General features: G+C 36.6%; 2 protein-coding genes and 1 long non-coding RNA gene across 3 annotated transcripts; 2 read left to right on the top strand and 1 right to left on the bottom strand.

Annotated features, from left to right (window-relative positions):
• Nucleotides 1–390: 390 nt before the first annotated feature.
• On the top strand, nt 391–2,443 carry LOC149062803 (uncharacterized). Its single transcript, XR_016189385.1, has 2 exons — nt 391–1,026; nt 2,290–2,443. It is a non-coding gene; the product is annotated as an uncharacterized LOC149062803 (long non-coding RNA).
• A 2,431-nt stretch (nt 2,444–4,874) lies between these two features.
• LOC149062802 (uncharacterized) lies at nt 4,875–8,143 on the bottom strand. Its single transcript, XM_089215414.1, has 6 exons — nt 7,941–8,143; nt 7,713–7,866; nt 7,109–7,260; nt 6,729–6,879; nt 5,039–6,578; nt 4,875–4,972 (listed from the first exon to the last, which is right to left on the bottom strand). The coding sequence occupies exons 1-6, from the start codon at nt 8,141–8,143 to the stop codon at nt 4,875–4,877; spliced, it is 2,298 nt and encodes a 765-aa protein (XP_089071540.1).
• Nucleotides 8,144–9,780: 1,637 nt separating this feature from the next.
• On the top strand, nt 9,781–14,952 carry LOC149062801 (uncharacterized). Its single transcript, XM_089215413.1, has one exon. The coding sequence runs from the start codon at nt 9,781–9,783 to the stop codon at nt 14,950–14,952; it is 5,172 nt and encodes a 1,723-aa protein (XP_089071539.1).
• Nucleotides 14,953–15,016: the final 64 nt, after the last annotated feature.

The raw sequence follows: 15,016 nt of genomic DNA, 5'->3' as shown, positions 1-15,016 counted from the left end.
GCCAGATCGCCGGCGGCCGGTACTCGTCCACTTGGGCATGGGGGTAAGAGTCGACGGTGTCGCATCGTAGTCATTCGTGATGGTTGTTTATAAGGTAGTAGACAGGTCGGTGCGGTACCTAGGGTTGCCAACTTTTATAATCTCAAAAACTGGACACCTACCGAAAACCTAACCTTTATGATTGTCATAAACTTATTTATGATAAAATAAATAATAATTATAAATAATTTTTTTTTAATTATATTTTTTTTTTTTTTTTTTTTACTATATTTCTGATAGTAGAATGTATAAGTAAAAGTATATAAAACATGTAAATTAATTGAATAAATATATAATAAATAAAGTTATTGTATATTAATTAAGTACTACTCTTTGTTACAGTACAGTCATACACTGAACAGGAACCAGAAAATCTAAACTTTCCAATCGAAACCTGGACTGTTGGCAACCCTATGCGTACCGTGTCAGTTTCGTGAACCGAACGAACGAAATTCTTATAAAATATGTGATTCATTTATACACTTATATGTGTTTGTTTGGAAAATGTAGTGGTAGTATTGGTTACCTGTAGTAGGGTGGGTTTGAACACAATATGCTCTTTGTTCGCCGATGCCCCGGCAGCGTATTTCAGAATACTAACTGATAGTGTCCGAAACTGGTTAGCCTCTGTAGTGTGTCTGTTCACTACAATACTTAACTGATGATTCGATAATACGCGCCCAGGCATGGCCAACCACTCGTATGACCACAAGCATCAGATTATCGACGTCGGATCGTCGCGCCGCCGCTACCACTGGGCCGAAGTCAGTAAGAAACAAAACCAGTTATTAAAACGCACTCTGAAATCTCGGTCATACCTCGATAACGAATCGATAAACCCGAGGTGTTAAAATATTTCAGTTATTAGCCGAGTACTTTTAGTGCCTTAACGATACAATCAATACAAATTCAATCGCACGATAGCAGCCAACGGAAAGAATAGAACAGAATAAAATTCGTATATTAAACAAAACAATTTTATTTACGGTGAGTACCAAACGTTCATTTATAGAATAATAAGTAATATTGACTGTCCAGAATTTGATATCAGTTATGGTAGGACAAACAGCAGACGAGGCCTTAAATATATCTATTAAATTTAAAATTAAATATCCAACATTATAGTATAGTTTATACAATAATAACGGATTGGTAGTTAGATACCAAATAAAAATGTGCGAATTCGATTAACATTAGAGAATTATTACTAAAAAAAAAAAAAGTTTACATTGAACTTATTGTAATAATATAGTAGTGTGGTATAGTGTTGCTTTGGGGGGGAGGGGCGTAGAAACTTAAACATTTATTTATGTTAATATCATGTCATGTTATTATATAATTAAAACACATCAATTTTAAATTAAATTTTTGTAAACAGCTGAAATGGTAAAAAGATAATATTGTATACGCGAAGGATATTTGCATTGTTTATGCCTATAGGACTAATGAAACTAAATTAAAACTAAAGTCGATGAATAAAGATTGTAAAAACAGAAAATAATATCAATTTTTATTTTTTATTATAGTATATTATTCATACTTATTTATATTACTATATTAGTTGTATTGTGTATTAAAATATTCATAGGAATCTCATTATTCAAAACATAGAATCATAGTTAATAGCATCAATTCAGCTATATTAATACTGTTTGAACTTCCCGCCGCTTCCAGCGCAACATTCGGCAACCGGTCCGCGAGTCAGCGCGTCGCGCGGCCCGCGGACACCGGGCTTCGGCCAAGTCGCCGCCGGCGACTAAAACTTGTCTTTTTCGTACGCTCGACTTGAGCGGACCGTGCGTGTATCGCGTCCGGCCGTTATTCGGTGCCGTTTTGCGACAACCTCGTGGGTGCGACTTATCCGCACTTGGTCGTAATTATATTGTTCCGCGATTTGTGTTATTTCGCTGTCGCGCCGTTCGACGCCGTTGTCGTCGTTCTCGACGTCGTACCGATTTTCGTCGACCGGTTGTCCGTTGCGCGACCGTTATTTGCCGTCGCGTGGGTGCCGCCGATATTCGCGCACATATTATTATTTATTTATTCGTGCCGGTACATCAATAATATAGATAATAAATAGTACTTCATTTAAACTTTTAGATCAATGGACCAAAATATGTACTAATTTCAATAATTTCAATAATATGCTTGTAAAATGTAATATAAAATGTAATATAAAAACTGTAATATATCAATTACCTACTGCAAGATGGTTAGTTATATTGTACTTGTACTATTTTTTATTTTCAGGTATAACAGAGAAATTTAGGTGCGTTGGTCATGTTAAATGTGTAGATAAATTCAAGTATTTACTATTATTATTTATTAAATTGTTTAATTAGTATAATATAGTTTAGTCATATCATTATACAATTTAATTAAATACATTAAGTTATATTTTGTTTATTGATATACATAATTTGACTCACCTTAAAACTGTAATACATTAAGTACCTACCTACTACATAGTATATTTTATACCGAAGCCCATTGGAGTACCTATATCCAACTACTTTATTTACTAATTTTATTTCACTATTAATTCATGTCCATGCATATAATATAACTCTACTATTATGTATATACATACATCTATAAAATACATTAGTCATATTATGTAGGTACATAATATATATATATATATCAATTTGTTTATTACATTTGATATTAAATAAATAAATATACGTGATAGACCATAGACCTATATATTGAGTAATATCAAATTATGTCATATCATTATACAATTGAACCATCAGAGTATTATATTATACTATTTGAAAAATATAGGTGCGTTGATCATGGTAAATGTGTCAAGTATTAACTAAATATTAATTATTATTATTATTTATTAAAAATACTTATAGTATATTCATATAATTAGTTATAGTATAGTCATATAATATGATTAAATTCATCGAGTTATATTTTTAATATACATAATTTGACTCAAATAAAAATTGAGTACCTACTACATAGCATATTATAATATGTTATTGTATACTTAATGTGAAATAACCTGTTTCCAATACCTAGTTACTCTCTATTAGTCTATTAATGTTATGTACCTACTCTTGGAGTACCTACTCACCTATGTCCAACTACCTTATTTACCAATTTCAATGTTAATTCATTTATTTAATGTATACATATTACAATATGCCTAGTTCATATATTATGACACTATACTGTTAAACACACAATGCAAACTATTACAAAAAAAAACCTATTTCATATACCAACCAATACCAATAATATAGATAGTAAATAGTACTTAATTTAAACTTTTAGACCAATGGACCAAAATATGTACTAATTTCACTATTAATTCATGTACATACATAATATGCTTAAATTATATAAATATATCATTAGGTATAAAGATGCATGTATATAATAAATAGTACATAATATATATAATATATCAATTTGTTATTCATAATTAGTAATTACCAATAACTCAACCTCAACCAAACTGTGATACATTTAATAGGTACCTACGACAAAGTATACATGTAGGTTAGTTATTATTATCATTTATTAAATAGTTTAATAAGTATAGTATAGTATAGTCATATAATTATGCAATTTACCTGCCAGAAATTAATTAAACACATTAAGTTATATTTTGTTTAATTTGACTCGCCTAAAAACTGTAATATACTAATTAAGTAGGTAGTAGGTACTACAAAGTATACATGTAGGTTAGTTATATTGTACTATTGTCTATTCAAATAATAAAATAAATATACAATGAATCCCTTTTAAAAAATATAGGTCCGTTGGTCATGGTAAATGTGTAGATAATAAAATCAAGTATTAATTATTATTATTATTATTATTATTATTATTTATTAAATAGTTATAGTATAGTCATATAATATGATTAAATCCATCAAGTTATATTTTTAATATACCTACATAATTTGACTCACCTAAAAACTGTAATATACCAAGTACCTACTACATTGTTTATTATATATCGATCCCATCAAACGATCAAACCTACCTATAATATAAGTAATAGAGTAGTCATATAATTGTACAATTTAACTGCCAGAATTCAATCAGTTCTATTAGATCTACTGTTTACACACAATGCAAACTGTTACAAAAAAACATATTTTATATGGTAGGTATACCAATACCAAAAATATAAATAGTAAATTTATAATTTTAGACCAATGGACCAAAATATGTACTAATTTCACTATTAATTCATGAACATACATAATAGGCTTGTAAAATGTAAAATATTAATAAAATGCAATAAAATAAATATAATATAAAAACTGTAATATATCAATTACGATATAAAATATATAGAATATATTATATTATTAACAAACAATACAAATAAATATAATACATAAATATAATAATAATAATAAAAATGAATATTTTTTTTATAATATTTTATAATATATTAACTTTATATTATTTTGAATGATGTAATGATTGTCTAATCTTTTTTTAAAAATTAAATATGAGAACCAACTCAAAAGAAAACTAAACACCTATGGTAGTAATACTTTAGTATAGGTTTGTGGAATTAGTTATAACTATTAGTTAAGATTTAGTTATAACATATATATATGTTAATAGTAATAATAATAGTATGTTCATATTTAAATAATAATATAATAAATAATAAACTTTTATTAATGTGATTTTGCATTAATAACACAATTTCTAATGTTAATATATTTACATTAATTAATTTTATTAACATAATAACAAAGTTAGTTGGAAATATAATGATTAATAGGTATTAATAAATATATTTAATATTATTACTTTTATTTGTGAATTTGTATAGGTAATATGATATACTTTTATTAATGTGATTTTGCATTAGTAACACAATTTTTAATGTTATGCAGTAAATTTCTGGGTTTCTTTTTGGGACGGTTACTATCACTTGTTGCTGGTCTACCTAAAGTAAAAAATGCTATTGTTAAAATTGTAATTGTTATATTTGTATTGTGTATCTTAATTTTACCTGCAAGCAAACGTTTACTTCCTCTAGTAATTCCTGGTCTTCTCCTAGCTATTGTAGTTGGTTGTACTTTTATTGATGCTCCGTCTCTATGTCTAAGAGATAACGAGGATGTACCTGCTGTTGCTAAAAAAGTATTAAACTGGCCTTCTGTGTGTATTTTATCTAATCTTTTTTTGAATTTTAACAAATTATCATAAGTTGATTCACCATACTTTATTATATTATTTGACAATTTCTGAGTAATATCATCTAATATGGATAAACAATCTTGTTTTTCTAAATTGGGATTGTGTTCTTTTACAATCTGCATACTTTCCGTTGAACTCTTTTTATTTGAATCTTGATGAATGTCATGAGATATAGGTGACTGTGTATGAACTACTTCTGCAGGTAATAAGCCCTCGTAAAACGTCTTATTTGGTACTTTTTCACCTAATGCCAGTTTTGCTATTAAGTATTTGTCTTCTATGGTTACTGGAGGAAAGTTAACTCCAATTTTATTAAAATATTTGTAAACTATACCTTGATGTTTACAAAATTTTCCATGTATTCCAACTTTACATGAACAAATACCAATAGTAGGTTCAACGCAATACATGAGCTGTTTGTTTTCTTCACTCGGTACATAATACTCTTCATTTTCAACATATATTTTGTCTTTTGAAGCATAGTCACAAAGTTTAATAATTTTTTCAAAATATTTACGTGCTGTGGGGTTTCTATCATTTGAAAATTCTTGAAACTTCCTTCTATAGTAATCTTCTAGTTTGGTGCAGCAAAAATCAACAATTGAAACAACATTATAAGCCTTAACTCTACACAGCACATTTTCTTTAAATATTCTTACAGAAACTTCACTAAAATTGTTAGTGTGATGGCCTCTATTTGTGTGATCTCTCCAGGCTAAACACCAGCGTTCTTTATAAGTCCAATGTTCTACAGTAACATATCTGCACCATTTACTATACATACTTCCAATTTCTAAAGTAACTTCAAATGCGGTATAAGCTTCTTCAACTGTTTCAGCATACAGCATTTTTCTAAATGATTGCATCATAGGTTGACGGTCTTCTTTGTTTATATTATTTTTACCATCCCAAAGCCACCTCCAAACAGCTTGTAAAACATGAAATATGCAAAGAAGAGATTTTGAGTTTGGCCAAACTGCTTTCAAAGCATTAATTTCTGCATCTGAATTGTCTGTTAAAAATATGGTAGGAAAACCTTTCCCACCAAAGGCATTCTGTACATTATTTTTAATCAATAGAAATCCAGCTTTATATGATTCTTCACTTTGACCTTTTGTTATAAGAACACCCAATGGTGCAGCACCAGCTGCACACGGTGTTAATAAAAAAGTGATACAATGGTTTTCTGGGTCACAAGAACTAGTAGAATCAACAAAAACTATATCTTTAGCAAGTGGTAAATCATGGGCTCTTGACATAATTGGTGTAAGTATAAGTACTGAAAAAGGATTATCTTGAATAAAAATAGATACTCCATTTTCATTATATGTTTCTTTCTTTTCTTTAAGTTTCTAATACATTAAAATATTAAAAATTAATTAAATAAATAAAAAAAGTACATTTTAATTTATATAAATTACATGCATTGAATTGTGATGATTATTTAACATTTTAAAAATACTCTATTTTTAGTAGATTAATGGTAACAACTAATAACATACCATGATTACACCTTGACCAGTACGAGGGCCTAAATGTGTAGATCTCCATTTTTCATGCCAGTTTTGTACAGTTCTATAAGTAGGATTTAGTCTAGCATTAGCAAAATCTTCAACTGAACAATTCATCATAGTCATCACACTTTCATGATAACTGTAAATTATGAAATTATACCGAGTTTTAATTCATATTTAAATATAAAATTAATATAATAAAACATCTGGTCATATTTAAATAAGACTATAATTATAATTATAAGTACTTTTAATATTTTCACATTTATATACATATAAAACAGATAAGTATATGAATTATTTATGTTATTTTATTATTGTTCTCAATTTAATTAAGAAGTAAAATCATTTGTATGTATGATTCTTACCGAATGGCTTCTGTCATTGTCATTCCATCATTCATATATTCCTCAAAAGTTTGTCTTAAATCATCTGTTGCTTTCAAATATCTAAGGGCTTCTGCTGTGTTAATGCTATGGTTGTGTTCATTCCAAATTGTAATAACACCAAACAATTTATTCTGTAAATTATGTAACCATAGGCACATGGAACACAATTAACATATATTAACATATTATAAAAAAAATAACCCTAACAACAAATTATATTATAAAGCGTATCCTAATTCTTTTTAGTTCGAAAGAATTAGTATTTTAACTACAAGAAATAAAATATTCTCTTTAATATGGTGAAATATGAAATTATACACATTTTTGTAACTAAAAATTAAAAAAAAATTATAAAAAATAGGTCAAAAAGAAGAATATCTACTAAAAAAGAAGCTCAAAAATGTTATAAGGCTAAAGTTGCAACGTTGCAAGTATAAATAATTATACATAAAAATAGAACTATAATTTAGTACTTAATATGTCTGCATTTATTACAGACCTTAAAACAACTCATGATTAATATAGATTTATACAAAATTTATATAGGTAATTGTCACAAAAAATCAGAATACACATATTTTACTTTCACAAATGGATCAGTTTTTCTTGTAGATACAGTATCTACTTTAATCACAAATTTGACTTGAGCTTTGCAACTTGTGTTTTTAGACAGTCCTCTTTTGTTACTTTCTTTATCAACCTTATGATATGAACTATGATGGCACACAAAATGTTTTCTACATATTTAAAAATTTACCAAGTTCAATTAAATACAAAACCAAAAAATAAATATATTATAACATTCACTAACTTGCATTGAATGTATTTTCCATTTGGAACTGACGAACGAACATTCCACTTAGTGGCTGTAAGAATTGAAAATTCTTCCATCCACTTACCTATACTGCATAAATCTACTAAATTTGAACGTACCTTGGTTACTTCGTCATTTGTTTCAATAATTACGTTGTTAAAAGAAGTAGGAAGATTACTTGAGTTTAGTTTAAGATTCATTTTCACAGAAGTTCAAAAAACTTCAAGAATAAAAGAATATTGGACAACTTGTCGACTACTCATAAGCATTTACAGACAATTGAAGATAACATAACTTAGAAAACAAAAACTCTCTAATCATATTAGAGTGTTTATGTGACTAAAAATAGAAATAATAAATTTATAAAAATTATCTATTCATTTCTAACTAACTTTGTTTGTTATTATGTAAATAAAATTAATTAATTGTGTTATTAATGCAAAATCACATTAATAAAAGTTTATTATTTATTATATTATTATTTAAATATGAATATACTATTATTATTACTATTAACATATATATATATATATATATATATATATATATATATATAATATGTTATAACTATTAATATTAATCATTATATGTCCAACTAACTTTGTTATTATGTTAATAAAATTAATTAATGTAAATTTATTAACATTAGAAATTGTGTTATTTGTGACTATGCTTCAAAAGACAAAATATATGTTGAAAATGAAGAGTATTATGTACCGAGTGAAGAAAACAAACGGCTCATGTATTGCGTTGAACCTACTATTTGTATTTGTTCATGTAAAGTTGGAATACATAGGAAATTTTGTAAACATCAAGGTATAGTTTACAAATATTTTAATAAAATTGGAGTTAACTTTCCTCCAGTAACCATAGAAGACAAATACTTAATAGCAAAACTGGCATTAGGTGAAAAAGTACCAAATAAGACATTTTACGAGGGCTTATTACCTGCAGAAGTAGTTCATACACAGTCACCTATATCTCATGACATTCATCAAGATTCAAATAAAAAGAGTTCAACAGAAAGTATGCAGATTGTAAAACGGACAATCACGGACAATCATTACATCATTCAAAATAATATAAAGTTAATATATTATAAAATATTATAAAAAAAATATTCATTTTTATTATTATTATTATATTTATGTATTGTATTTATTTGTATTGTTTGTTAATATAATATATTCAATATATTTTATATTTTTTAAATAGTAAATAATATATAGTAGTATAGGTATATAGTATATCGTAATTTAAATTTGAATTTGGCGCTAAACATTTCAGACCAATGAGAATGCCGTATTTCCCTATGGGTTTTATTTGATGTGCGGAATGTTAATATGCACCGCGGCGCATGTGCCGACCGGTAATCAAATCTTCATTATTATTGTAAATTGTCGTTATTGCCCTATCATTATTTGATATTTATTGTTTATTATTATTTTGAGTTGCGCCCGGGAAAAGACGTTTTCCTGGCCAACATATGCACATTTTTCGTGCCTTATAATATATTATTGTCATTTATATACGACGTGCTATTATTTATATTTATTGGTCACCTATCCCGTCCAAAGTCGAACACCATTTTCCTTTATTCTAGTGGCTGCCCAGCCAAATGCTGAGTGAATAGCTGGCAGTCCAAACATTTGGTAGCAGAGCGTGGTTCTTTTATTACTTAATTGTGGTGTTCACGTTTGGATTGGGTTCGTGACAGTTTAGATAGGACCATTGCCCCGTTTTTATTGTAGTTGAGCGCTGCTAGATTGAGTGATTGTCCCGGGGTTACGTGCGCGCACCTTTTTCCTGCATCTTTCCGAACTCGTAACCAGTCGCCATGGCTGCTGACGAGGAATTGGAGCGGGATAAACGCGCGAAGGATCGGGCATTGGCTAAACGGGATTCGTACGTCGCTCGCATTAAGGCTATCCACGCGGCTGCTTTATCGGCCAGCGATGATGCGACCAAGGCGCCGCGATTACTCGCGGCATCCGCCAAGCTGGATAATCTAGTGACTGGGTTCGAGATTGAGGACAATGCTGTGTTCGAAGCTTATTGTGCTCTCGATATGTTGGGCGAGTATACGACGGACCTTCTTGTTGAAGTAAACGAGTGGGTTTATGATATCCAGACTATTGCTTCTCGCTATCGTGTTCAACCCGTCGCCGGGGGAGACCCTCACGTGGCACAACCCCGCGTTTTCCGTAGACTACCTGAAATTCCATTACCGCAATTCGATGGCGATATTCACAAGTGGCCCGCATTCCGTGATCAGTTCCTCGCGGTAGTGTCTCAATTTCCGGACATACCCGACATCGAGCGGTTTTATCATTTGCGTAGCTGTATTCAGGGAAGTGCCGCCGACGTCATCCGTGGTATATTGGTTTCGGGAGCCACCTTCGCCGTAGCCTGGGCCGCATTGGTATCGCGTTACGACAAGCCGCGTTTAGTCGCGGGATCTTTTGTCGACCAATTATTGCAAGTGCCCGTGGCGTCCGTGGACAGTTTGTCGGACTTGAATAAATTTATGTCGGTGTTCGGTGAAGGTATTTCAGTCCTCACCACATTACAGGTTCCAGACTTAGGCGATTTCATTTTATTTTCACTGGCGTCACGGTGCCTTTCGTCGTCGTGTCGCACGTTGTTTGAGTCGGAAACGACAAGTGACTTTCCCACGGTGGATGATTTGTTCACATTTATCAAAAACCGTATCGCTATACTCGAGCGCGTACAGGGCGCCGCCGGTAAACAGGCCGTGCTCGCGTCCCGTCCTAAGGACCGACCGTCTGCGCCGTCGAAGTGGTCACGTAAAGTGGATCGACCATCGCCGACATCATTAGTCTCAGCTGTGCCAGTACCGCCGCAACCACCGCGCACATTGTCGTGTCAATACTGCAATAATTCACACGCGCTCGATGTGTGCCGTAAATTTAGTTCACTACCCGCGGATGAACGCACGAAATGGGCGCGTGCTCAACGTATCTGTTTCTCGTGTCTCAGCCCCGATCACTGGTCACCTAATTGTAAGGCGCCCGCCAAATGTGCAATTTGTTCACGCCGTCATCATAGTTTGTTGCATCCGACGGCTACGGACGTTGCGCCGTCATCGGAGGCGGAGTCAGCTGCCATCCCCACATCGCTATTATCCGGGCTCGGGTCGCCGTCCGTCGTGCTTGGCACGGCGTTGGTACATATCCGCGATCGTTCTGGGAGTTTCCAAGTGGCCCACGCGTTGATCGATTCAGCGTCACAAATAAACGCGATCTCACTGCCATGCGCGAAACGGTTAGGTCTCCGTTGGTCAACTTGGTCGGCACCAATTTCGGGTTTAGCCGGCGTGCCGGTAGTCACGGTACAAGGACGAGTCGATTGCCATGTTGTGCCGCGCTACGCGTCCGATCCAGTTTTAGCGTTCGAGTCATGGGTTCTACCGTCTATAACCGGTGACCTCCCGCGGCATTCGTTGGAACCGTCTGTACGGGATAAGTTTTCGCACTTGGCGTTGGCGGACCCGGATTTCCATACCGCCGCGCCGGTTGATCTATTATTAGGCGCAGACCTGTTTTCATCTATTATTGACGGGCGTCAGGTTGTTGTGGATAAGTCGTTGCCAGCCGCGTTCAGTTCATGTTTCGGGTGGATCCTTATTGGGTCAGTGTCGCCGTCAGATATATCGATCCCGCAACCACCCGCCGTGTCTCTACTCACGTCCGTGGAGCAATTAATCGACCGGTTTTGGCACATCGAAGAGCCCGACGTAGCCCCGTTGAAGTTTACCGACGCCGGCAAATGCGAAGCCGTATTCCGTGATAATGTTGTCCGTGACGAGTCCGGCCGTTTTTTGGTTCCATTGCCGTTTCGTGTACCGTTGCATGATAATTTATTTCCTGGGTCTCGGGCGGTCGCAGCCAAACGGTTCGATCATCTCGAGCGAAAGCTAAGCTCGAACGATCGAATGCGCACCAAGTATAACGATTTTATGTCGGAATATTTGTCACTCGGACACATGTCAGTGGCGTCCAATCCTGGCCGGTATTTTATTCCGCATCATGCTGTGTGTGGCGCCGATGAAAAATTCCGCGTAGTGTTCGACGCGTCCGCTCCGGTCGCTGATGGTTCGTCATTGAACACTTCGTTATTCCCGGGTCCAAAGCTACAACAGGACATCGTAGATGTGCTCACGCGGTTTCGTTTGTTCCGTCACGCATTTACCACCGATATTTGTAAAATGTACAGACAAATTACGGTCCTTCCGCAATATCGTGCGTATCAGCATATTCTATGGCGACCGTCCCCGCACATGGAGCTCGTCGAATACGAGCTAAATACCGTGACGTATGGCGTAAATTGTGCGCCGTTCCTCGCGCTACGGGTTTTGCAAGAGGTCGCTGATGTCGACTGCCGCGGTTCCGCCCGCGTGTGCGACGCGTTGCGCCACCAGACGTATGTAGACGATATTTGTTACGGCGCCGACACTGTGGACGACGCGCTCAGTATTCAAGTAGAGTTAACGGCTGTCCTTAACGGCGCGGGTTTTGAACTGCGAAAATGGGCGAGCAACACCGTAGCGGTCGTGCATGCTGTTCCGGAAGAATTCCGGGTGATTAAATCTACAACGTTTGCCGGTGATGAGGGTGGTGACACGAAGGTACTCGGATTGTCTTGGCATACCGGTGGCGATTATTTCGGATGCGAAGCTCACCTCGACTCAGCCCCGGTATTTACCAAACGTGGTATATTGTCACTTACCGCACGTTTTTTCGATCCGTTAGGTTTATTCGCGCCGACAATTTTTCTTGCCAAGCACATTATGCAACGCACCTGGCAGTCCAATTGTACGTGGGATCAACGGTTGCCTACCGAGATTCACTCAGATTGGTCGCGGTTCGTCGACGAATTGCCCGCGCTAGCCTCCGTGCATGTTCCGCGTTATTTCAATACAACTGTAAGAGCTCCGTGTTCGTTGTATGGATTTTGCGACGCGTCGCAACGCGGCTACGCCGCGGTAGTGTTTTTGCGCATCCACGATGCTCCTCGCGCGACGTCGGTCATGTTGGTCGGTTCAAAGACCAAGTTAGCGCCGATTAAACCGTTATCGATTCCGAGGCTCGAGCTGAATGCCGCAGTGTTATTGTCGCGCTGGATGAGCCGAATATCTTTATTATTAAATACGCACATCGATATCGTTGACATGTGGGCCTGGACGGATTCGTCGATTGTATTGTCATGGTTAACTGTGCCCCATGACACATTCAAGCAATATGTATCAAACCGTGTTCACCAGGTACGGACGTTGTTGCCGAGTTGTCAATGGCGCCACGTCAGTTCGGAGATGAACCCGGCGGACTGTGCGTCCCGTGGGTTGATGCCGTCTGAGTTGCCGCACCATAAGTTATATTGGCAGAGCCCCGACTTTCTCCGTGACCCTCCGCAAGAATGGGGGAGTGACATCGCGCGTTTGCCCGTTGAGGAACTCCCTGAAGTTAAATCTGTGTCACCTGCAGTTTGTTTAGCTGCCCCCACGGTCGAATGGTTCACGCGTTTCTCGTCTTACGACGCACTCATCCGTGTGGTCGCGCGTGTGCGCCGGTTTATCGATATTTGCCGCCGACGTCCTGTCGTGAGATCGAATGCGCTTACTCGAGTCGAGCTCGACGGTGCAACTCGCGCGGTGATCGCTGCGTCTCAACGTGTCACATTTCCGACATTGGTCAGCGACCTGCAAAAATTACACCGCTTAGCATCCAAGCCGTTGGCACGGCTGTGCCCTTTTGTCGATTCCGAAGGTATAATCCGCGTCGGTGGACGCTTACGTCATTCAGAGTTACCGTACGATTGTCGACATCCAATTTTGTTGGCAAAAGGGTCGTACCTCGCGCTACTGGTATGTCGTCACTGGCACAAAATCACTGGTCACTCGGGACCACGGGTAATGACCTCTTTGATACATCGGCAATATTGGATTGTATCGCTGCGTTCCGTTATCCATTCTGTCGTTAGTCAATGCACACGGTGCGTGCGTCTCCGCGCGTCCGTCCCCACGCCGGTCATGGCGGATCTACCAGAATCGCGGGTGTTGCAATGTCGTCCGTTTTCTTGCGTCGGTGTTGACTACGCCGGGCCTATACCCATGCGTGACAATAAATTACGAAAATCTAGGACGTACAAGGCGTATATAGCAGTATTCGTATGTATGAGCGTCAAGGCCGTCCATTTGGAATTAGTATCAGATTTGTCCACTCCGGCCTTCCTCGCCGCCTTCGACCGGTTCGTCGCTCGGCGCGGCCTACCTACGACGGTCTATTCCGACTGTGGAACAAATTTTGTTGGTGCCGACAGACAATTGCGTCAGCTGATTAATAGCCCAGCCGCACAATCGATTATTACGTCCGGGAAGTCCTACTGCGACTGGAAGTTTAATCCCCCCAGTGCACCACATTTTGGTGGGTTGTGGGAGGCCGCAGTACGCTCGTGTAAACGACTGCTCGTCCGAATCATGGGTGCTCACGCGTTCACGTACGAAGAATTTACAACCTTATTGTGTCGAGTTGAAGCCGTGCTGAACTCACGCCCCCTCACTCCAGCATCGACCGACCCTCACGACCTCGACTGTCTAACGCCCGGCCATTTTTTGATCGGCCAGCCGCTGTTAGCGCTCCCGCCGCGTACTACTGAGTGTCCGGAACGTTCGATCACGGACCGTTGGAAGCTGTTGGACCACTGTCACCAGCACTTCTGGCGCCGTTGGTCGACGGAGTACCTTCATACGTTACAAGAACGAGGAAAGTGGACACGCGATCAACCAAATATTGAAGTCGGACAGATGGTCACCATTAGGGACAGCCTAGCCCCTCCCTTGGAGTGGCGACTTGGGCGGGTGCTCGAGGTGTTACCGGGTACGGATGGTGTGGTGAGAGTTGTGCGCGTTCTGACTTCGCGCGGTATACTCACCCGTCCTGCAGCGAAGCTCGTTTTATTACCTGGTAATGGTACAGGTCCCCTTATTTAATTATGTTTAATTGCCATATGGCCTATTATTTTGTATTTTTTTTGCAATTATTACTCATTGCATT

The sequence above is a fragment of the Diuraphis noxia genome, unplaced genomic scaffold (assembly GCF_037042655.1).
Source record: "Diuraphis noxia isolate RWA-SAM2 unplaced genomic scaffold, SU_Dnox_SAM2 contig0001, whole genome shotgun sequence".
Taxonomy (NCBI): domain Eukaryota; kingdom Metazoa; phylum Arthropoda; class Insecta; order Hemiptera; family Aphididae; genus Diuraphis; species Diuraphis noxia.
The sequence above is the reverse complement of the archived record's forward strand: the minus strand, read 5'-3'. Positions and strand labels throughout refer to the sequence as shown.